This window comes from Symphalangus syndactylus, chromosome 17 (assembly GCF_028878055.3).
Source record: "Symphalangus syndactylus isolate Jambi chromosome 17, NHGRI_mSymSyn1-v2.1_pri, whole genome shotgun sequence".
Classification (NCBI taxonomy): domain Eukaryota; kingdom Metazoa; phylum Chordata; class Mammalia; order Primates; family Hylobatidae; genus Symphalangus; species Symphalangus syndactylus.
The window spans coordinates 71,586,832-71,612,321 of NC_072439.2; the positions used below are offsets into that span (position 1 = coordinate 71,586,832).

General features: G+C 36.0%; 1 protein-coding gene across 1 annotated transcript in view; it reads left to right on the forward strand.

Moving 5' to 3' along the window:
* The window catches only part of SEC62 (SEC62 homolog, preprotein translocation factor), a 30,651-nt gene extending 6,706 nt beyond the window's left edge, over nucleotides 1–23,945 (forward strand). Inside the window, exons 2-8 of the mRNA XM_063621647.1 lie at nucleotides 2,444–2,552; nucleotides 3,771–3,876; nucleotides 9,525–9,729; nucleotides 9,979–10,071; nucleotides 12,682–12,742; nucleotides 15,246–15,365; nucleotides 20,065–23,945. Coding sequence (XP_063477717.1) covers nucleotides 2,444–2,552; nucleotides 3,771–3,876; nucleotides 9,525–9,729; nucleotides 9,979–10,071; nucleotides 12,682–12,742; nucleotides 15,246–15,365; nucleotides 20,065–20,534 — 1,164 coding nt within the window. The 3' untranslated portion in view covers nucleotides 20,535–23,945. The remainder of the gene's footprint in view (nucleotides 1–2,443; nucleotides 2,553–3,770; nucleotides 3,877–9,524; nucleotides 9,730–9,978; nucleotides 10,072–12,681; nucleotides 12,743–15,245; nucleotides 15,366–20,064) is intronic.
* The last annotated feature ends 1,545 nt before the right edge of the window (nucleotides 23,946–25,490 follow it).

A 25,490-nucleotide genomic window follows, 5' to 3' on the forward strand; every position in this document is an offset into this window, starting at 1 on the left:
TTACAAACATAATTAAATACTATCATTTAATATACCTGATACCAACATATATTAATATATTTTAGCATGGTTTCAAAAATTTTAATTAGGAAGTTTTGCCTTTTATTATATCAGAAAGTATATTTTGTAGTCAGGCCTCAAATAAATCATTATGAATCTTGTAGTTGTTCCTGAACTTGGAGTGTTAAATTTTGAATTTGCCATTTTTTAAGGTTCTACTTTTTGGCCGGGCGTGGTGGCTCACGCCTGTAATCCCAGCACTTTGGGAGGCTGAGGCATGCAGATCATCTGAGGTCAGGAATTCGAGACCAGCCTGGCCAACATGGTAAAATCCCATCCCTACAAAAAATTAGCCGGACATGGTGGTGGGCACCTGTAATCCCAGCTACTTGGGAGGCTGAAGCACGAGAATTGCTGGAACCCAGGAGGTAGAGGTTGCAGTGAGCTGAGATAGCACCATTGCACTCCAGCCTGGGCAACAGAGCAAGACTGTGTCTCAAAAAAAAAAAAAAATTCTACTTTTTGTGATACATATTTTCATATATGAAAGTTTTAATTTCATAAATACTTGGTTTTTATAGTAGTCTTCTTTTGGGTTGAGTGATTTGGGCTCTTAATTTTTATTACCACAAATAGCCCACAGCTGGTAGTTGCAGACTGTAGGAATTGTACACTGGTATGATCTTACACAGGTAATTGGGCTACTGGAAGTAGAGGACTTGGGAAATACAAAGGAAGAAATGAGAGATGTACCTGCCAGGAGACTCAGTAACCAAAACAAAAACTTCCACTTCATCTAACAAATTATTCCTTTCTGGGATAAAGTTAAAGCTGAAACCTAGGTTGGTTGATTGTTCTTTATTTTCCTCAAACATAACTGAATTCAGACAACTTTGGAAAAACCCGACATAGATAAGTTGGATAGATTCTTTTTTCTATTTTGCATCATTAGATTTTTTTTGCTTGAAACAACTATCTTTAGCATTAATTCTTAGCATCTTAGATTCTTGCCAGATTATTTTTTACTATTATTTGGCATTTTATTCTTTAAAGAAGCAGACCTTCCTGAAATCATTCACATTTAGATTATATGTTGCTAGAAATATTGAATGTTCTGTGTATTGTGCTTAAGCATGTAATTAAAGACAGTAATTAAGTACAGTGCATTTGTTTCAATAGCTTACAGCAATAAGACAGCTTTTGAAAGTTTATACATAAGATGTATACAAAGATAGACTGTCTTCATTTTCTTCAGTACGTGGGTAGGGAAAATAAATTCACAGGAGGAATTGTCAAAGAAGTTCAGAATGAAAGGGAATAAAGGGAAGATGGGGAATGAGAAACAATGAAGAAAATAATAGAAAATTTGGGAAAAGATATAGAAGAAAGAAAGCAGAGAAGGATGAAAATGGCCTTTCCAAAATGACTCTTTGTCAGTGCACTTCCATTAATCACCTCTTCAAATGAGATAGTAGTATCTCTTTTTGCATTTTTTATTTTTGCCTCACCCTTCCTGGAGAAGAGAAGATGAGAAAGACAGTCCCAGGAGTGTCTGGTATCTGCAGCCACAGGGGGGAAAGGAAAGAGAATACAAATGGTCATTGTGTCAGTAGTTCTTATGGCTACCACATTGGGGGCAGCTGTCATTGATTAATTTGAGAACTCCTCCTGCTATCTGTTGTCCATTGTTCAGGTTACATATCTTTGGCTGTTATTTTAACATTTATTTATGACACTTGTTTCTACTTACTTTGACATTTGGATACTCACTATTAGCAACATCTTATCTTTTTAATTACTGTTTTGTGGCTTATAAAAAGAGACTATAGGCCGGTGACGATGGCTCACACCTGTAATCCTGGCACTTTGGGAGGCCGAGGCCGGCAGATCACTTGAGGTCAGGAGTTCAAGACCACCCTGGCCAACATGGCGAAACCCTGTCTCTACTAAAAATACAAAAATTAGCTGGGCATGGTGGCAGGCACCTGTAATACCAGCTACTCGGGAGGCTGAGGCAGGAGAGTCACTTGAACTCAGGAGGCAGAAGTTGCAGTGAGCTGAGTTCGCACCACTTCACTCTAGCCTGAGAGTGAGACTCCATCTCAAAAAAAAAAAAAATAAAAATAAAAAGACCGTATAAGAATGAAAGTGAACTGGTGGTACAAAATAGTTACCATTGTGGAAAAAACAGCTCAAATGCCTCATAGTTGAAGCCAAGAAGCAGACAGGCTTTGCCTCTATCAACTTATATTTGAAAAACGTAGTTTCTTTAAGTCTCCATTTTTGTCTTTTGAATACATTATTAGGTCTGCTCCAGAGAAAGCTTGAAAGCAAGGCCTGTACTCCACTTGAAAAGATTCATAAAATAGATTTGTAAATTATTCTTCAGTGCATGAATTTCTCAAGTATATTATTATACTAAATTAATATTCATATGTTGCAGGAAGTTGGTGAACCATCTAAAGAAGAGAAGGCTGTGGCCAAGTATCTTCGATTCAACTGCCCAACAAAGTCCACCAATATGATGGGCCACCGGGTTGATTATTTTATTGGTAGGATTATATCAGTAAAATCATATTAGTGTACATATCTTATGATGTTAACCTACATTTGGGATATGTAGAAGTTTTAAAAGTGCTTTCCAAATGTGATTGTTCTGGTAATGGGCATATGGCAGTTGATTATTCTGTTCTTTTCTTTTATGATTGAAAATGTCTATAATAAAAAGATGTTTTCTAATAACAGTTGTTGGAAAATTTTTTAAATAGGATTTATTTTCAGTGTTTTAAAATACTACCTTTTGTTAAAATAGTATGTGTACTTGGAACTAAGAGTGCTGGCTTTTTTTCCCAAACAATGTCATTATAAGCTGATGTCATTTATAACACCAGCGCTTATAAGTAGGGGTTGAGTTTGCCTTTCTTATCAATTAAAAGTGAATTGCAGCTGGGTGTCGTGGCTCACACCTGTAGTCCCAACACTTTGGGAAGCCAAGGCAGGAGGATTGCTTGAGGCCAGGAGTTCGAGACCAGCCTATGCAACACAATGAGACCCCATCTCTACAAAAAAATTAGATGAGTATGATGGCATGCACCTCTGAAGTGAGAGGATGGCTTGAGCTCGAGAGTTAGAGGCTACAGTTAACTATGATCCCACCACTGTACTGCAGCCTGGGTGACAGAGCAAGAACCTGTCTCTTAGAAGAAAAAAAAAACTAAATTGCCAGTATAGAGGAAAATTCCTTTATCGTCTTTTTCTTTACTGTTATTAATGATTTGACATTCATTACAAGTTTTAAAAAGTAGATGTGCTAATCTCTTCAGATATAATATGTTTAGCTGTTTCTTGTGACAGCAGTAGATTGTTGACAGAGGTTCTTCCTCAATGTATTAGAGTAAAACTTGATGAGAATTTTTATTACTTGCAGAGAGTGGAGAACATTTTTGTTTATATACATATGCTTGTGATTAATAAGAGCGATAGTTACATACAGATATTTTAAATTTTTGAATATTTCCCCATTAATTTATCTTGCTTTAGTTGGTCTTTCTGAATGCCATTATTTCCCAACATTACTTTTAAAAGATACTTAATATAGTTCACAAGTTGAGGTTTTGGGGAACTATTAATCATGATCATGTTAGATTTAATATTCTGTTGAGTTTGGTTTTCTTTTTTGTTGCCAGAGTGTTGAAATTTCACTTTATAACATATTATTTAGATAGACATAAATTCCCATGTATACTAAACTTAATGAATTTCTTCTTTAGCTTCAAAAGCAGTGGACTGTCTTTTGGATTCAAAGTGGGCAAAGGCCAAGAAAGGAGAGGAAGCTTTATTTACAACCAGGGAGTCTGTGGTTGACTACTGCAACAGGTACTGTTTATTTCTTAGTGAAGAATAACGTAATAATTTTACATTTTCTTCATAGTCCTGAAGCTCCTTACATCATTAAATGTAGTGATACTACAACATAAATATAGTTTTCACATGTAACCTGATTTCTTTGGTACCTCTGGAAATGTGTTTGGTATTAGACTATTATACTTTTAACTGTATATAATTTTTATTTATGTTCTATTTTGTATATTTGTGAGCCCTACTGAAGGGTCAGCAACAAAAGTCATATACCACTGCCTACCATAGAAAAGAAAGTTCTTTCTTTTGTAGAGCAAATTGGTTGAGGAGTCTTTTTTTCAAAACTTTTGCAGGAATTCCTATTAGCTGTGTTACCACTATTTTTTTAGTGCCTGCACCCTGAGCCATAAGCCTCATACCCTTTCCTATTTGGTTCAGTGTTTGCTAATGTAGTATTTCTTCTAAAATCAAGGCAGCTGCAACATCTACCTTGTCTTTTTCTGAGAATTTCAAGATGAAATACAGCTAATTCAGTAATATACATATATTTTTCATAATAGATACTTTTTCTGTTCTGAAAAAACTTTTGATGGTGAGTGGTTTACCTAAAAGACAAAATCACCTTCCTTTTGGAAGGAAGTGTGCTGGTTTTTCTTTCCATTTCTTTTCTTTTTTTCTTGGTTTACTTAATACTAAGCATTTTCTTAATCTATGTTAACTAAATTTTGTTTTCATAACACTAAAGCTTATCTTTGGGGATTTTAGATTTTTTTATGTGTACTAATATTTTATTTAATGGCACCTAAAGTATCAGCCACATAAGAACCCTCTTAAAAACCACTATTTCACAACCTGGTTTCTTAAGCTGTCAAGTTAAAGAATTGTTGAATATTTCTTAAAATTCTTAGTTGCCAAAAACTAGAGGTTACTAACAGACCTTTTGGAAACAGTAGGTTTCGGCCAGGCACAGTGGCTCATGCCCGTAATCCCAGCACTTTGGGAGGCCGAGGCAGGTGGATCACAAGGTGAGGAGATCGAGACCATTCTGGTTAACACGGTGAAAACCTGTCTCTACTAAAATTACAAAAAATTAGCCAGGCGTGGTGGCGGGCACCTATGGTCCCAGCTACTCGGGAGGCTGAGGCAGGAGAATGGCGTGAACCCGGGAGGCGGAGCTTGCAGTGAGCCGAGGTTGCGCCACTGCACTCCAGCCTGGACGACAGAATGAGACATTGTTGAGACAAGGATGAGCTAACACTCATGCAGTTGATATTTGCTTGTCTTTTGTAGCAACTTGTCTAGTTAGAATTAGCTCCAGCAAGTATATATCCAGGGCAACTTGAATCTGTGCTCGTGGGGAAAAAATAAAAAGGTGAATAGAATTAGCTCCAAAGTACAAACTTCCCGGCTGGGCACAGTGGTTCACGCCTGTAATCCTGACACTTTGGGAGGCCAAGGCAGGGGTGTCACATGAGGCCAGGAGTTCAAGACCAGCCTGACCAACATAGCGAAACCCTGTCTCTACTAAAAATACAAAAATTAGCCAGGCATGGTGGCATGCACCTGTAGTCCCAGCAACTTGGGTGGCTGAGACATGAAAATAGCTTCAACCTGGGAGGTGGAGGTTGCAGTGAGCCGAGATCGCACTACTGCACTCCAGCCTGGGTGACAGAGCAAGACTCTGTCTTAAAAACAAACCAAAAAGTACAAACTTCCTTACCTGCCACAAAACTGATGTATTTTTTACATGTCGTGTAAAAATTAAGAGATGCTACAAATGCAGAAACTGGGGCACAGAGAACTTAAGTACTTTATCTAAGGCTACACAGCTAGCAAGTGGCAGATCTAGGGTTCTAAATCTAGCAGCCTGTCTCCACAGTCTGTGTTCTTAACTACCACTCTATACTGTCTCCTCCAACAAAATGACAATGCATTTAATGGAGCTATTAGATCTGTAAGCCCAAATCTCTGAGTAGAGCAGCCAGTATGAATCCACATTTTTTGGCTTTTTAGGAGCCTTGGTACCTCGTTATTTGAAAAGCTCAAAAGACCTGAGTACAGAGAGTGTCCAGAGACACTCGATTTTCATTGTATACGCTCTTCCCACTGATGTCAGATTGTTTGAGTCCTTTCTGCACTAAAATAAATGAGAGTAGCATAACTTTAAGGTCTCCAGAGCCACTTCTAATACAACCGTAGAGTCTTGTTGGCCAGTCCTCATGAGTTGCTGCCCAATAGCAGACAAAATCACAAAGGGTCTCTTGTCCACTTTCTTTTTTTCTTTTTTTGGCATCCTCCAATACTGTCAGTTTTTCTGAGGCAGCTAAGTGGCATGAGGGAATCTGAGGAAAAACAAAATAGGAAAATGTAGGATGATAAAACAAATCTTTTCTAATGTGATCTGTACCTTTTTATGGTCTATATCATGAATGAACTCATACATACTAGGTTAAGTCTCCATAAGACTTTGTATCACTGACCCCCAATCCAGTTATGTCGTCCTCAGTCTTGTGCACATACCACACTCATTTTTTCTTCTAGTCTTTTTCCTATCATAACTTGCCACTTTCCCTAAAGGTTCTCTTTCCTCTGTCCCACCTGCCTCTCAAAATCACAAACAAATCCCTCAAGTCCTTCCTCTACCGAATGTACTCTTCCCCAGGCCCTCCAGCCTTCATCAGGCTTTGTATCTAAAGTTCTACTGAGTTTATCAAGTTAGTACCTTCCAGTTTGGCCCTTAACTATTTTAGAATTGCTACATATGTGTTGGTTTTTTAAAAATCTCCTGCCAGCTAAGTCTGAAAACAATTGTAAGACTGTTTTATACTTTATTGTAACTCCATAACAATTACCACAGTGTGAGCACTTCATAAAAATTCACCTCTGCCACATTGGTGGAAGTCCCCAACATGTCTGGCATTTAATAAATGTTTGTTAAATCTGAAAAAAAGATGGAGGTGAAGGAAAAAAATACAGAAGTAATTTTTTAAACATTTTAGAAGCTGTTTTGAAACCACTTACTCAACAAATATTCTAGGCTCCAGGAATACAATAATAACTATGACTTGGTCCCTACATCAGAACATACTCTGATCTGTTAGGGAAGATTTATAACTAATTACAATGCAGTGTGTTGAATAAGGAAGAGAGAGATGGTGAAAATATGAAGAATGACATCACACAGAAAATGTTTTAAGTAAATTTTGAAACATAAATAGGTGATTACCCAACAAACAAGAGAAGAAAGGAAATTCATTCCAAGCAAAGGGCATAGAACACACCGAGATAGGAAAGTATGAGTAGTTGTGTAAAAATGTCAGAGAGCTTTGTGTTAGTAATGTGTTCTGTGTCATGGATTTAAAGCCAAACAAACGGAGGCTCTGATATTATACAAATGTTAAATAATGTCAGTCTCACCTTTCAACCTAATTGTGAAATTATTTTCAACACAATTTGATTGAAAGTTAATAATCTACTTTTCTTTCATGGGGGTGGGCAGCTGTGCAGGAAAATTGACAGAAGCAGATGATCCTGCTGGTTCTATTGCCTTCAGTATCTACTCATCAGGGAAAAGGCTTTTTTCTACTAAAGTTGCATTGTTTGTTTTTAAAATTATTTCTTTATTAAGAATCATTTTTTCCACTAAATTTAAGAAAATGGGAACTGTTGCAAATGATTTAGAAGAAAATCCAAATTACTAATAATGTTGCTTCATAGATAGCCACATTACCATTTGAGAATATATACTTCAAGTATCTGTATGTGTACACGTGTACTCTTAATATATGGACATGTATATTAACTGCATTATAAAATGCTAGTTTTTCAATTAACATATGATGAACAGGATGTATTTTTATTTTCATTTGGAGTGGTAATAAATGTTCCTGAAAGAAAATCTGGAAATCACATAAGTGCACAAATAAAATTAGAATATATTTTCATTATAGATTTTTTTTGTAAGACATTCAGAAGAAGAGTAAAAAATATAAGACTACACTTCATATTCAAATATGCTACTACTATTCTTAAATCCCACTTTGTACTCATAAGTAGTTAATCATTAAGGTCTCATTTCAGATTCTTGTTTGTTTATATATGTATATGTATTCATAGCAGATATGATGGTAGCATTTTGGGGGGCAGTTTGAACATTTGCACAATTATATGCACAATCATATTTGCATAATTTAAAAATAGCTCTTCCAAATAAGTAGTATGGGCCAAATGAGGAAACCTAGAAATTAGCTTTGTGGAAGTGCTCATAGGCTGGACCTAATTGGGGAGCAGATGGAAGCCCAGCCAGACAGGTAAAACATAGGTGCTTCAGGGGACTGAACACAATGACAAAAAGAAGTGGTTATCTGGACAGGAAGAAAGCGTCTAGTTAACAAGTGCTGTGATGTGCTGGAGCAGGCACCAGTGAGGTGTAAATAGAAAAGTAGCTATATAGTCACCATTAGCAGGCACCAGTGGTGGTAGTGAGACGTAGCTTCTAGATTGTATTGTGGTAATTAGACATTATCAAAGCAGGAATGAAGAAACCAACCAGGAATTCTGAAACTAGAACATGAGATTTGAAAAAGTGACTTTTAGATGACAAAATAAGGGCAACCCAATTTCTTGAGTAGGATTGTAAGGTTAAAGAGAAACTACCAAGCAAGTTTGACTTAATTTGGGGTCAGGTAAAAAATGAACAAAGCAAGGATCTCTCTCTCTCTTAAGAAGTTTACCGTCTAGTGAAGGAGCAAACAACTATTACAAATTATATAGTGAGTTAGAAGATAAGTGCTATGGATAGATAACAGGAAATGAGAGAATGAGAAGGTGGGCTTAGGTTTCAAACAGAGTAGGTTGTGGTTGAGGGAAAACTTGAAGGAAGTGAAGGAGTGAAACAAAAGGACCTGCTTATTTGGGGGAAGAGCATTCTAAGTAAAGGGAACAGCCAGTGTAAAGGCCCTAAGGTGAGAATATAAAATATAATAATAACTGCTAAAAAGAGAGAAGAACAATCTATTTAGAGAGAAATTAGTGAAACCAGGAATACATCATGTTTTGCCAAATATATTGCACATTTTTCAATTTGATGTTGTGCACGTCCTTTTCAGAGTCCAAAAATCTCACCTTAGTATATTTAATCATTGCTTAATTGAAGATAATCATTACAGTGGCAGACTGAATTGTGAAGTGCTTAGAGAAAAAATAACACCAAGAAAGCTGAAAAAATTATTTGGACCAATCATATCATCACTTTTAATCTGTTAGCATTTCTTAAACTGTTTATTTTCTCCTTTCTTTATTATGTCAGCTTTGCATTTGAGACTTAACATAAAGTGAAGCTGAGTCTTGATTACTCTGTATGAACCCAGAAAGAGTCTTTATATGGATAATCTCAAACCTATAATCTCTTTTATACTTAAGGTACATCATTAAAAGTGAAAATTATATGAATATCACTGAGTTTTGACAACTTTTATATAATTGACTATAAAGTTTTTTTATTTAGTGGTAGAGTTGACTACTTTTTCATAGGCATACTAGTTGTAATTTCTCTTGTGTTTGCTAATTTATGCCTTCCTTTGCTTATTTTATTCAGGTCTTGATATTTTTGCTTTTTAGTCAGTATCTAGATGGGGAGTGTAATGCCATACCTGTTTTTCCCAAAGGCTTTTAAAGAAGCAGTTTTTTCACCGAGCCCTAAAAGTAATGAAAATGAAATATGATAAAGACATAAAGAAAGAAAAAGATAAAGGAAAAGCTGAAAGTGGAAAAGAAGAAGATAAAAAGAGCAAGAAAGAAAATATAAAGGATGAGAAGACAAAAAAAGAAAAAGAGAAAAAAAAAGATGGTGAAAAGGAAGAATCCAAAAAGGTGAGTTAATCTAAAATTAAGTAAAAATTTAAAAATCATTATGTGCACATGATCACGACTGGCCTGTGAGCACATTTAAGTATTATGCAACACCTACCTGAGATAACTATATCAGAGTTGTTGTAAATACTGTGGTTGAGAATTTTTATTTCTGTGTTACAAATAGTCAGTGAAAATTTTTTGACTGTATGAACGTCATATTTCTTGCTTACTTGTGTTATTTCTTCTATCCAACTTGTGTTTTCGTAGGAGGAAACTCCAGGAACTCCTAAAAAGAAGGAAACTAAGAAAAAATTCAAACTTGAGCCACATGATGATCAGGTTTTTCTGGATGGAAATGAGGTGAGAGTAAGCCTATAACTAGAAGTTCAGTTTTCTATAGGAGTTTTTAGAAATATGTTTGATGCCTTCACTAATAAAAGGAAAAATTTTGAGAAATCTAATTATGCACTTAAATGTATAAAAACTACTCTATTTTTAAAAATCAATAATTTCTCTTATTTAGATTTTTAAATGTCAGATTTGACTGTGAGTGATAGGAAACCTGAAATAAAAGCATCTTAGTACAAAATAGATGCTTATTTCTTTTTCATCAGTGAAATCTGTAGGTAAGCTGTACAGATATGTCAGCTCCATGGTGGATCCCAGCTCTTCTTTTCTCCTCTGTCTGAGGCTTCTAGCTAAGGTTACCTTATGGTCCAGAATGACTGCCAACCTTATATCTGCATCGAAAAGAGGAAAGGAGAGTGAAGAATATGTCTCCTCTTTAAGGAGACCACTTTAAGGACACTGTCCAGAAAGCTGGCAATTTCATTTCTGCTTGAATTCCATTGGCCAGAACATAGTCACATGGTCATACATATGAGAAGTAAAATCTTGGAAATGCATTTTTTATACAGGGTAATTATTTGCCCAGCTGAAATGTAGGGTTTCCATTATTATCAAAGAAAAAAGAGCAGAATAGGAGATAGCTACAAATCTCCATCTCTTACAGAATGTAAGTCAGACACATCACTTGAGGGGCTTAAAATTTTTAACATTACTTGATGCTTTGTGCTTATCATTTGTAATGGAAGATTTGTATGGTGGTAGCCTTCCATAAAGACTGCTTAATTCAGTCACTTCACCACTACATAAACATGAGTTATATACTGGGCATTGAACTGTTGTGAATTTCAGGATATATCCTTTCCTGCTATACCTATACAGAAGTAACATCTATAAAGTCATGGCTCCTAGGGTTGTGTGTTTGAAATTCTTACTTGCATGAGACTATCTAGAGTGGGATTGTGGGGGAGGATTATATATCTATAATAAAGTGTCCTCAGGTGACTGATGTGAACCCCTGGTTAAGAACCACTGTAATAGAAAACCGTAGGTCTTTCTTAATGTGAAGGTTGAAATGCCCTCAGTTAAACGTTGAGCATCAGCTATGTGCCAGACATTTTTATAGGCGTTGGGAATAGCTTGATAAATAGGATAAAATCTCTTAGGGTCTAGCAAAGATACAGGCACTTAAGCATGTTAATATAGTACAGTGTGGTAAGCATTAATGGTGTGAAAGCATCAGTTATGAATAGTTAATTTAGTCAAGAAAGATAAGAAGGGTCTAAAGGACACTTGAGCTTAGACTTGAAGATGACTGGCAGATTGCCAGGTGCGCCAGGAAGGAGTTTAGGTCTGTTAGGGAAGGAAGCAGCCTGAGCAAACGCATGGGTGCTTGCTATCCTGAAAAGCCTAGATTTTTATTCTGTAGAAAGCAGCATGCACTCCATAACTTTTAAAGTTGTGAAATATCTTTTTTAAAAAAACATGTTTTTTTAGAATGGAAAGTGGCAGAAGTAATGTCTGTGAATCTGATTCCCAAGGAAATGGGCAGAGTAAAATAAGAGGTTAAAGTGGAACCTCTGGTGTTACAAATTGAAGAACCACGTTGGAAAGACGATAAAGAGTTCTGGTCAATATAGAAATAAGAGGGAAGAGTACTGTTATTTATAGAAACTAAGAAATAAAACTGAGTTTTGTGGATGAATGATCAGAGTTCTGATCTGAATGAAGTAAATTTCTGTTGTGTAAAATAAGAGCCTGATAAAAGTAAATTAAGTTTTGAAGTAGTGGTTCCCAGCTTATGGGCCCTCCATGGAGGAGTAGGCAATGAAATTAATACAGTCATAGAGACTATGTTCACGAAGCATGATCTTTATAATTGATCATTGTGTCTTCTCAGGAGAGAAAAGGGTGGAGTTGAGTGATAACTGGATCTCTAATAGGGCCTGGCTGGAATCTATCTTAACTGTGCTTTTATCCCAGACTGGTACATCATTACATTAGGGACAAAAAGGTTGGCAGTTGCTGGTGTTTTTGTTGAATAAATAATGATTTGCACACATGAACAATTTTTTTTCCCCCAAGACAGTCTTGCTCTGTCACCCATGCTGGAGTGCGGTGGTGTGATCTCAGCTAACTGCAACCTCTGCCTCCTGGGTTCAAGCAATTCTCCTGCCTCAGCCTCCCGAGTAGCTGGGATTACAAGCGTCCACCACCATACCCGGCTAATTTTTGTATTTTTAGTAGAGACAGGGTTTCAACATGTTGGCCAGGCTGGTCTTGAACTCCTGACCTCAAGTGATCTGCCCGCCTTGGCCTCCAAAGGGCTGGGATTATAGGCGTGAGCCACCAAGCCTGACCAAACAAATTTTTAAGTGTATATAAGAACATACAAATTTACTTAAGTGCTTTATAGAATTTATAGTTTTCCTGTAATCATTTTCTAGTGCCAGAAGAACCACTACTACTGAAGGAAAGATCTTTGGAATTTATTTACCTTAGAAAGTACTTCTCATATGTTAAGAGGTTGATGACTGCTTTAAAGGACCTAAAATATAGAATTAAGCATTACTTTCTAATGTGACATTAGAACTTTTAAGCACCGAGGTTTCTTGATTCTTCTAGGTGTATGTATGGATCTATGACCCAGTTCACTTTAAAACATTTGTCATGGGATTAATTCTTGGTAAGTAGTGAGATGTTAATAGCTTTAAAGTGCAATCTAAAATTTAGAAAACAATATGCAGATACTGTAAAAGAAAATGTTCCTAAATTTAAAATAGTTGTCATTTTAAAAATACTTTAAAGTCAGAAGATGAATAATAAACTAAGGAAAATATTTGAAACATATTAAAGATCTTTTAAGAGATAACAAACTGATAGAAAAATGGTCAAGGTAGTTAACAGATAAAGAAATACAATGACCAATCATCATGAGTGATACTTAATCACACTTATAATATATACAGATTAAAGCTGTAGTGATTAAGAGGCTTGCAAACCTTAACATTAAAAGTCTTAGAAAAAAATCAGCACTCTCTAACAGTTGATAGGTATGTCTATTGTTTTAATTTTTGTAAAGGACAATTTGTCAGTATCTTTGAAATTTTATGTGTCTGCAGTGACCCAGCAATTCTAGGAATTTATTCCATGCTGTTCCCATACAGTTGCACAAAGTGTGTACATTGACACATTATCTGTTTTTTTCCAAATCCCTTAGACTATACTTGAGTATAATCTAGCAAATATCTTTCAAATTTGAAATGCTTATACCATTTGATCTAATAAATTTCACTTTAAGGAATTTACCCTATGCCATAATCACAGTTGCACAAATGTACATGTGCAAGGGTATTATACCTAGAATAGATAAAAAAAAAAAAAAAGTTACAGAAGAGTAAGAATAGTATAAGCTCATTTACTTATTTAGAAAAAAAGTCCCTGTAGCTAGTTAATTATATATAGGCAGTCTCTGAGTATACAGGTAAGCTTAATAGTACTTAACCTCTGGGAAGTGGAATAAGAATTAGATGAAGACTTTATTTAGAAAAAAAGTCCCTGTAGCTAGTTAATTATATATAGGCAGTCTCTGAGTATACAGGTAAGCTTAATAGTACTTAACCTCTGGGAAGTGGAATAAGAATTAGATGAAGACTTAATTTTCTCTATACCTTTTGATTTGCTTGTTTGTGACAGGGTCTCATTCCTGTCACCCAGGCTGGAATGCAATGGCACAATCATGGTTCACTGCAGCCCAGCTTGCTGGGGTCAGGTGATCTCCCACATCAGCCTACTGAGTAGCTGGAACTATAGGCACACTCCACCACACCCCACTAATTTTTGTATTTTTTTGTAGAGACGGGTTTCGCCATGTTGTCCAGGCTGGTCTCGAACTCCTGGGCACTTGCCTCGTTGTCCCAAAGTGCTGGGGGTTTGATTTGTTTTTTATTTGCTTTTTAACAGTGTATATTCCAGGAGGTTTTATGGGGAAAGAATGATTTAACAAACAGAAAAAAAAAATAGGTAGCAGTTAAAATAAGCTTGGTCAATATGGTATCATAGGATCCCATTCAAAATAACTCTTTTAGGCTGGGCTCAGTGGCTCACACCTGTAATCCTAACACTTCAGGAGGCCAAGACAGGGAGATGGCTTGAATCCAAGAGTTTGAAACCAGCCTAGGCAACATGGCGAAACCTCATTTCTACAAAAAATACAAAAAATTAGCCAGGTGTGGTGGTTCACACCTGTAGTCCCAACTACTTAGAAGGTTGAGGTGGGAGGATCACCTAAGCTCAGGAGGTCGAGGCTGTGGTGAGCCGAGATCATGCCACTGCACTCCAGCCTGGGTGACAGAGTAAGACTCTGTTTCAGAAAACAAAAAGCAAAATAACTCTTTTATAATAAGAGTACTAGTCACTTCGCTAGATATTTTGCGTACAATATATCATTTCATCCTCACAACAACCTTTGAAAAATAGGAAGAGACTTATTAAATATAAGGTAACTTAGCCTCAAAAGAGTTAAGTAACTTGCCCAGGGTTACGTAGCTTATAAGTGATGGAGCTACAATTTTAATCCTGGTCTTACTCTAAAGACCTAATAACCAGGCTTCTAATTTCTTATAATTCTTTTCTTGTGTCCCCACTTTACTTGCAAAAAAACTGGAGATACTTGTAAACAGTTTCCCTAAGCACCAAAAAAACATCTGTAGCAGAATCACCTGGGGAATCTTTCAGTCTGTGGATGTCAGAGCTCCACCCCAGAAGAAGAATCTCCAGAGAGGGGTCTTGGAAATCATTTTTTGTTGGGTTTGTTGTTCTGTTGTTTCTTTTAGCTCCCTTACTTTGTAGGCAGATATCTTAATATTTTTTAAATAAAGTAGATACAGCTTGAAAAAGGGGGCAGTTGATAAATTAAGGAGGTGACAGTTTTGAATTTCTACATAGCATTTTTTTCTAATTATATGTAATTTACACTAATAAAAACTAGTTTAAGAAGAGTATAAAATGTTAGGTTGAACAATATGAAATTGCTCATAATTGACCATTTTTTACCTATAAAAATGGCAATTTTATATTTCATTGTGTTTATGTTTCTCAGTTTTTCCCCCAGGGATATGTTTCTGTTAGTGCAGCCATACCATTTAAGTTTTTATTCTAAAATTTAACTTTGTCATTTCTTGTTCCAGTGATTGCAGTAATAGCGGCCACCCTCTTCCCCCTTTGGCCAGCAGAAATGAGAGTAGGTGTTTATTACCTCAGTGTGGGCGCAGGCTGTTTTGTAGCCAGTATTCTTCTCCTTGCTGTTGGTAAGTATTGTTATTATAAAATTGACCTCAAGAAGGTTGGTATTGAGCAGTTGGACTGTAAATTGGAGCTTCAGTGAAGCTTAAAAAAAATTAATGGAGGTAAATCAAGAAGCACATGGTCCTACTTTCTGAGTCAAATCTCAAAACTCAGGCTTGATAAGATTTGTTCTGTCTGCAGAAAAAGGATGTAATACATTTTTAAAAAAATTTTTTTTAATTATTAAGATTATTTTTTATTGACAGATCGTAATTGTATACATTTATGGGGTACAATGTGATGTTTTGGTGTATGTGTACAATGTGGAATGTTTAAATCAAGCTAATTAACATAATTAGCATATTCATCACCTTTCTTGCCTATCATTTATTGTGAGACATTTGAAATTTACTTAGTTATTTTGAAATATACCATACATTATTATATCTTAATCTGCAAATAGATGTGCTTTAAAAATTAGTTATGGCAAAGGCGTTTAATATTTTTGCAATGGTAGATCATTTATTAGACATAATACTTTCAGTAAAACATTTTTTAATTTTGACTTAGAACACATGCAACATCTAAATAATCTATGCATATATTTAATAAATGATTCTAGACAATTGATTTGCCATTTTGGGAAAAATCAGTAATTTTCACCCAGGTACCAAAATACTAGGTGCAATAAGGAGTTAATGTTTTAAAAATCAAATAGGAAAACATAAGTAAATGAATTTTCCACATTTCTGGATGATTGGGGTCTTTCACAGTTTATTTGTTTAGAGGCGGGGTCTTGCTCTGTCACCCAATGGTGAGATCATAGCTCACTGCAGCCTTGAATTCCTGGGCTTAAGCAATCCTCCTGCCTCAGCCTCCCAAGTAGCTAGGAGTACTGGTGCATGTCATCATGCCTGGCTTTTTGTGGGGGAGATAGGGTATCACTCTGCCCAGGCTGGTCTGAAACTCCTGACTTCAAGTGATCCTCCAGCATTGGCCCCCCAAAGTGCTGGGATTATAAGATTGTCACCACACCCAGCCATGTTTGATAGTTAAAAAGCAATATAGGGCCGGGCACAGTGGCTCATGCCTGTAACTCTAGCAATTTGGGAGGCCAAGGTGGGTGGATGACAAGGTCAGGAGATCGAGGCCATCCTGGCCAACATGGTGAAACCCCATCTCTACTAAGAATACAAAAATTAGCTGGGTTTGGTGGCGTGCGCCTGTAATCCCAGCTACTTCATAGGCTAAGGCAGGAGAATGGCTTGAACCCGGGAGGCAGAGATTGCAGTGAGCTGAGATACCACCACACCCGGCTAATTTTTGTATTTTTAGTAGAGATGGGGTTTCACCATGTTGGCCAGGCTAGTCTCGAACTCCTGACCTCAGGTGACTGCCCGCCTTGGCCTCCCAAAGTGTTGGGATTACACGCATGAACCACCACGCCCAGCCTCCTTCCTCTGGCTTAGTAACCTCTAGCAGCAGAAAAATCCCCTGCTGGTTTTGCATGGAACATGGGCACATTTGTAGGCCAAGAAATAATATCTAAGCCTGTTTGAATTTAGTGTCAGTGTAATACCTGCATCAAGAAGGAAAAGTCATAAACTTTGATCTGACATTAAACATAATAAAATTGGTGCTTTTTGCCTTTCAAATTCCTGAAATTTAGAAACTCTTTGGAAATTTTTAGCAAAGGCTTAGCTCCACTGAATAGAATTTTTCTACTTGCTTATTTTTAAATTAAACCAGCGTTCACAATAGTTTATGGTTATTATGTAGTTTTGCTGTTTAAAATATTGTTTCTTTAGTAATCTCTTTAAATAAATTTTCATTTTAAATATGCTGTGGATTTAAATATGCATTATGAACCAAACAGTCTTCTGAATTATACCAGGAAACAAACCCAACATTTTATGTTGATTCTCTTAGAAAATGCAATTCCAAATATACTTTCAAATAATTAGATATTTCTTTTATATTATTCTTTGAAGTCTTTATATATATATCATATATAATATATAAATATATATATCATGTATATTATATATGAATATTTATGATATATAGATATAGATGATATATCATCTATATCTCTTGTATATCATATATAATATATCATGATATATCATATATTTATATGTCATATATATTTATATATTATATGATATGTCCTATATTTATATGATATATATTTATATACGATATACATTTTTTTATATATATTCATTTTTTGGAGACAGGGTCTTGCTCTGTTGCCCAGGGTAAAGTACCATGGCAGAATCATAGCTCACTGTACCCTCAAACTCCTGGGCTCAAGCAGCCCTCCCACCTTAGCCTCCTGAGTAGCTGGGACTATAGGAGCATGTTGCCATGCCTAGCTTATTTTTTTTTTAAGAGTCAGAGTCTTGAAATATTATGTATTGGTCACAATTATATCTGGTGTTTCTTTGAATATGCATTATTAATAATGCCATTTAAAATAAGACCTTTGGCAGTTTTCTAAAATCTGTCACTTTTAGTATAGGAATGTTATTATAGTACATGTCACAGATTCCCCATAATTCTTCCATTTTCACTCTCGGTAATCTAGTGCCACATAGTGAAAAACTGTAAAACATGAACATTCTGCCATACCATTTGTATGTGATAAGAAATTAGGTTAGTGCGATTTCTATATTGCTTTTTCTTTGGTTTGATACAAGATTTCATATTATGAATCTGTCTTACAATCCTGTAAAACCTCATAATTGGAGAAAAAAATGTACAGCCTCCTTAAATTCATTATCTCTGTTTATCAGTGGAATTTATTCTTAAATCATAATTTTAAGCATATTTACCTTTTCCGTTTATAACACGAAAGATTCTAATGTGTACAAGAGTCTTTCAGAATATTTATATTCTTGTGAAAATAAAAATTGCTGTTTTTAAAAGTCAAGACAGCTATAACGATTTTCTTCCATTTATACAAAGCAAAATAATGCAAGACACATAGATTAGCTTATTTCAGGCTTTATATGAAAACAGTGACAGAATTGTCTAAAGAAAACAAAAACCAAAACTCCTGTCATAATTGATTAGTCTGTAACATTCACATAATCATCATGACCTTTTTAAAAAAACAGGAAAAAATCACTCAGCTCTACATAATTGGTAAATTCAGAGAAAACTAAATATTGGGGTTTGTGATAACTCATTACTACAAATTTTAAAATTCAAATTCCATTTTTCTACAGTTTTGTCATAATACAGTGTTATAAAATAAAAGACTAAACCTCATGTGTTTAAATGAGCTTGCTTTCATTAACATTGTATTTTTCCTAATATTGAGAGGATTGGTCTTTAAATAAGCAAAAATTACATAATTTACCTAATTAATAAAACAAAAAGGTCAGGTTCAGTGACCCACAACTGTGATCCCAACTACTCGGGAGGCTGAGGTGAGAGGATCACATAAAGCCAGGAGTTCAAGACTGGCCTGGACAACATAGCAAGAACCTGTCTATCAAAGTAGGTAGATAGGTAGAGAGAGAGGGAGGATAGATAGATGAGAGAGAGAGAGATTAGATAAATAGATGATAGATACATACCTGTAATCCCAGTACTTTGGGAGTTTGAGCCCAGGAGTTCAAGACCAGACTGGGCAATATGGCAAGACCCTATCTCTACAAAAAGTACAAAAACTAGCGGACCATGGTGGCACGTACCTGCTACTTGGAGGCTGAGGTGGGAGGATTGCTTGAGCCCAGGAGGTTGAGGCTGCAGCGAGTCATGATTGTGCCACTGCACTCCAGCCTGGGTGACAGAGCAAGACCTTGTCCTCAATAAATAAATAAGACAACAAGGATTAAAAGATGGAAACTTTCTAATACTGGGGTTCCTTATCCAGGGCTAATTTATCCTTTAGGCATAGTAAACATGTGCCTTGGACCAAGATACATATAGGGGTCCACAGAAATATTTTCATTTTTATTTCTTTTAAATCAGAAGTAGTAATGTATATACATGTATGTAATAGCAAACCTATACAGTATTTTATTCGTGTTTATACAAATGTATAGAAAATACAGTCATAAATGTATAGAAAATATAATATTTAATAGTTTTTGTGGAGTAAGTGCCTTACAAAGACAAAAGGGCCTAGGGCCTTGGGAAGTATGATGCAGCCCTGCTTTTCCTTCTTAAAAGCTTCCTTCCTAAACACCTTTCATCTCTTTATTTTATTCTTTTCCTGCACCATGATCTTATGAATACTTAAATTCCCAACTGATTGCTGTGTGTATTGAAGCATAATATCACAAAGTGCATAAATCGGAAGTGTATATCCATGTAAGTGTACACCCGGATGGAAAAAAGAAGTAATTTTTTTCAGAGTGACATTATTGCATTGTGACCTCAAGTTCAGAGCAACATTCTGTGCCCCTAGAATACTGTGACAGCTGCTAAACTAGTCAGGAATCTTTTGTTTTCAAGCATGCAGTGGTGTAATTATAGCTCACTGTAGCTCACTGCAGCCTCGAGCTCCTGGGCTCAAGTGATCCTCCCAAGTAGCCGGGATTAGAGGATTAGCCACCACGCCCAGCACTAGTCAGGATTTAAATATTAATATTTAAGGTGTATGAAATGTACAGAAAATAAACCTGTTTTCCCAGCTTTTCATTAACAAATACTCCCTTCTGAGGCAGTGTTTGAATTACTCAATTAGAGAAATTTTTCCCCCCACAGCTCGATGCATTCTATTTCTCATCATTTGGCTCATAACTGGAGGAAGGCACCACTTTTGGTTCTTGCCAAATCTGACTGCTGATGTGGGCTTCATTGACTCCTTCAGGCCTCTGTACACACATGAATACAAAGGACCAAAAGCAGACTTAAAGAAAGATGAGAAGTCTGAAACCAAAAAGCAACAGAAGTCCGACAGTGAGGAAAAGTCAGACAGTGAGAAAAAGGAAGATGAGGAGGGGAAAGTAGGACCAGGAAATCATGGAACAGAAGGCTCAGGGGGAGAACGGCATTCAGACACGGACAGTGACAGGAGGGAAGATGATCGATCCCAGCACAGTAGTGGAAATGGAAATGATTTTGAAATGATAACAAAAGAGGAACTGGAACAGCAAACAGATGGGGATTGTGAAGAGGAGGAGGAAGAGGAAAATGATGGAGAAACACCTAAATCTTCACATGAAAAATCATAATCTGACTAATTTTGGGACTGAATGAAGAAGTACAAGAGGTTGGATTTTCTATGTTGGCTGATTACCATATTGAACACATGGCATTTGTAGCAGCATTCTTTAAATCTATTTACTGAAATGTATTTGACATTCAAGCAGTTATACTCAGTCCTTCATTTTATAGAATATTGGCACTATTACTGGTACAGTTTAAAGCCATTAATATGTTTTATCCATTTGATAATTTTACAGTAAGTAGGTCTCATTCATTTTGACAGTTATCAGAGATGTACTTTCCACAGTTAAATTTACATTAATGGCAATTTTTTATAGTTTTATGGCTTTTTACTGTTAGACTAATCAAAAATAAAAGGAAAAAAGAAACTCCAACATTTCACATTATGCACAGTTATGTAGCCATTTCACAGTTTCTTTAAGATGTGTAAACTCATTGTTCTTGATAGTTCTTTTATTTTTCATTATACAATTATACCAGATTTCTTTTAAGATTCTGAGTTAGCAGAGTTCAAAACTATTTTGTGGAAATAAGCCAACTAGTAACAATGCAGCAACACTTCTGGTTTAGCTAAATTCTTTTTCCAATGTAGGAAATCCACACTGATTTGTACGTCTGACTCAGAGAAAGATGGTCATCTCCAACAGAGAAAGTGAACAGCATTTGTTGGAAGGTGATGGCTCTCCCTCCTCCCTCCCCATTTCATTGTCGTAACGTAAAGTGTATTCTGTACATAATTTACAAATAAAACATTTTATTTTAATTGTTACTTATTATTTAGATACTTCTCAACACTTAAATTCATAAAATTAAGACCATGCAAGGGTATGTTTTTAGAGAAATGGAAGTTTGAGTAACCCACAGAACATCTGTGATCTTTCTACAGCAGCTTCAGTTTTGTGCCAACATTCCATGTATTTTGAATATGAGCAAAAACTGATCTTTATTAAATAAGAGCAGACTTAAAGTAGCTTTGTACGCCTTAATGTTCATTTTGATTTATTTTAAATCTTTACATTCAGAAATGAGACACTGTATTATCAGACCAGGAGGCATTGCTGTGAAAGATAATTTCCTATTCTAAAATATCAAATTTAAAATAAAGATAATAAAAGAAAACATAAGAGAACTATTGGACTCTAATTGCTTTGAACTAGTTTTGCAGTTTGACTTTACGTCTTATACATCTTAGTTACAAGTCTTTGAAAACTCTTGTTTACTTATGAGCATAATCATTCCTTGGAGTTAATACTTTTATAAACTAATAATGAATATTAAATGATTTTTCTTCAGTCACAGTGAGAGCATTTTGCTTTGTGGTTGAAATAGGTAGTGTATGTCAGTCTTTGCTTTAGGCTGTTTCTCATCTAAGTGTTTGAATTAAAGATGTTAAATGTTTCTAATTGTGAAAAATACATTTCCTGTATCAACACATTTTATTAAACTTGCTTGATTGCTTCTTTATAGTAGTCCCTGTAAGTGGACATAAATGTGGCTATTTGATGTTAATGCAACTATGTCAAGGCTGCAATCACTTTAAGAGTTTCTTTTTAGCAAATGTTCATTGATGAAGTGCCTGGGTATTTTCCCCTCTCATTTGCAGAGCTCTACTACTTCATTTCCACAGTAAGCATATATATAAAATGATCACTTCTGAGTTTCTTTATCACCAGTAACACTGATACCTATTGTGGGGGTATAAACATGGTGTTTTTCAGAAATAAAAATGATTTCATTAACCTTTACTATTACTGTGATAATACCCAGGCACTCAATATCCTGAAATTTTTTATAATATATGTAATTTGTCTAGTCTTAAAGACATTTGGAGCATCGCCAACAGGAAAGTCAGCTTCTTACTGATGTGTGTGGATTCTTACAGAATGTTAGTACAAATTTTTATAAATATTTGGTGATCCCTGGGGGGGAAATATCATTCTTACTATGGTTAGAAAGTGAATTAGAAATTTCAGCTCAGTTTCTATTTTACTATTCAAGTTGTGTACTTTAAACAAATATAAAAATCAAAAGGCTGCCTCTATTACAATCCTCAGTGGAATAGATGGCTATCTTTCTTGGCTAACATTAAATATTCTTGTACCAGAGCATGGAAAATTGTTTATAATTGTTAATAGAATGGTGATTTTTTTTTTTTAAGAACTTCAGATTTGCTATGCTGCTGTAAGTAGAAAGCATGAAGCTTTTTGATCAGTAGGGCTTATTGTAGAGGGTATCAATTGGCCTAACTAAGCAGGATTGAATTTACCAGAGGCTAAGTTCAGATAGTAAGAATAATGCATATGTGATTGTTCTTAAAGTCAATGTATTAAATAAGGTATTTTTCCTTTTCCCTCTTACTGGATTTTTTTAATTTTCAAACCATATGGCCTAGATAACTTTAATAGAAATAATATAGATTTAGTTGAATACTATTCAGGAAGTAATAAATTTTAATACATCACATTGAAATTATGCAGTGGTGATGAATTTTGGTGTTTCCCCCCTCTTTCTGGTTTTACATCATGAGGATCAATTAGCTGCTGACAAGAAAAATCATCTTGTGTCTTTTGTAAATTGATTTTTTTAAAAATCTTTATTAGGAACTGGAAAACAGCAAGTATGGTTGATTCTCGTTATTCAAGGTAATTGTGTTCTATAAAGTCACTGTGAACACTGAATTAGCAAATATAGAACCTAGGGGAAATACAAGGCTAGATTTCTGCAAGCCACTGGTCACATTTTCATCAAGCAGTCAACATGTAAATTTCTGTTGTAAAGACACCTTATTTAATATAGTCGATTCATTAACATTGAAGTCATGACCAACAACACTGTAACTCATGCCTGAATGAAGCTTATCTGACACATAAGCTTCATAAGGCACACAACAGCCTTTCTGCCCTTAGGAACAGCTTTTTGCCCTTAGCACTATGCTTGGGGGCCATTTTAAACAGTGAAATCAAAAAAAGAACAGAAATGCAAAAACCGTGGCATTAGCGTAAAAAGGACATGTATATAGTGTGAAAGCTGGAACATGGCCTTGTTCAACCTCAGCTCAGAATGTGTACAGCATTTTTTGCTGTACCACAAAATTTTAGGTTAGGCAAATTCACAAATACGGAATCCATGAATAACGAGGATCAACTGTACTTAACTATATTTTAAAGCTGTGACATTTATCTACCTGGTTTATGGAATAGAATTTATTGCTGAATCATGCTCCAGTATTTGAGTGATGTTTTAAATATCCTATGTCTGAAAATAATTCCTCCTAATTGTGTAGTAATTTGCTTTTACTGTTTCAACAGTATTTCAGGTCTTTGTTCATTCACTCAGTAATACTGAGCATGTACCATGTACCAGAATTTTACTAGGCACAACCATGAATAAAAATACAATTCTCTTGCACCATTAAATAGTGTGTTAAGTGCTACGGCAGCAAATTGCTATATACGCTGGATATCTCTTGTTTTCCCCTCCAGCTCCACTCTGCTCTTGCCCACAAAGCTGACCTGAATGGACCATAGCAGTGGGCTCCTATGCTTCCTGGCTTCTGAGTGGGTTTGGCCAAGGAATGTCCTGGCCAGAGATCAGAGGATGGTAGGGTGCCTATTCTCAGCTCTTCTCCTGGGGTTGGGGGGCTGCCTTAGCAGCCAAAGGTCACTTCCCCCAAACCCCTTCCCTGCTTTCCAGGTTGCCAGTCCCTGCACTCTTCCTTTCTGGCCAAGGATGATGTTAGTTCTGCTGCTACTAGCCTGGAGTTGCAGAAGCTACTGTGCTTCCTCTGTGGGTATCCTATACCTACACTTTTGTATAGTATCTCCTCATAATATCTTAATGTAAAGAACCATCTGTTTCTTCTTGGAATCAAGACCAATACCAAGGAGAAGTTCTTAGGGAACAAAAATGCCAGTGAGGAATTGACCTCTTTGTCAGATCCTTATCACCAAACATTAGAAAAGATCTCATAACTTTATACAGCATGTTGTAAGTGTTTTGATAACTAAAATCCTGTTCTAGTGAATGTCATGCAGATAACTACACAAAGAGATTAACTTAAATTTGCCTTCTTTGGCAAGCCCTTAAACCAATGGCTAAAGCAGTTAGTTGTGAGTTTCTGAGTAGGTCCCAATGCGTTTATTTCATTTGTCCAACCTAGCACAGAGACCCTTTGAGACTTTAATTACATGGCTTTTCCAATCAGACGAAATGTCAGTCTGAGAGGACATATTTTCTGAGGTTTACAGTTTTAGGATTGTCCAAAAGGCCTATGATCTCAGCATGACAGAAAGAGGGAAAGATAAGTTAAATTTCAAGGGGGTCATATCATCACACTTCAGTCTTATTTCATTTTCAGTGATTTCCTAGATCACTTTAACTTCTTTGTGTCATGGACTTCTCAGAATAATGGGTTTGTTTGTTTGTTTGTTTGTTTGTTTGAGATGGAGTCTCACTCACTCTGTCGCCCAGGCTGGAGTGCAGTGGCGAAATCTCGGCTCACTGCAAGCTTCGCCTCCTGAGGTTCAAGTGATCCTCCTGCCTCAGCCTCCCAAGTAGCTGTGATTACAGGCGCATGCCACCACACCTAGCTAATTTTTGTATTTTTAGTAGAGACAGGGTTTCACCATGTTGGCGAGGCTGATCTTAAACTCCTGACATCAGGTGATCCACCTGCCTCAGCCTCCCAAAGTGCTGGGATTACAGGCATGAGCCACCATGCCCAGCCAGAGTAATGTCTTTAAATGCAGAAAAGGAAATGCATGGGGTTACAAAGGAAACCAATTACACTGAAGTGGAAGCTACCAAAATAATTTATGATGTGGTAGTTATAGGTGTGCATTTAATAGCCAGATCTACGAGTGGATGTAATAACTGCTATGATGTTGAAGTAGCATAAAACATATATTAGATATCTGCAACAACTGTGATGTAACATGAAAATACGTGATTTCTATTGACAA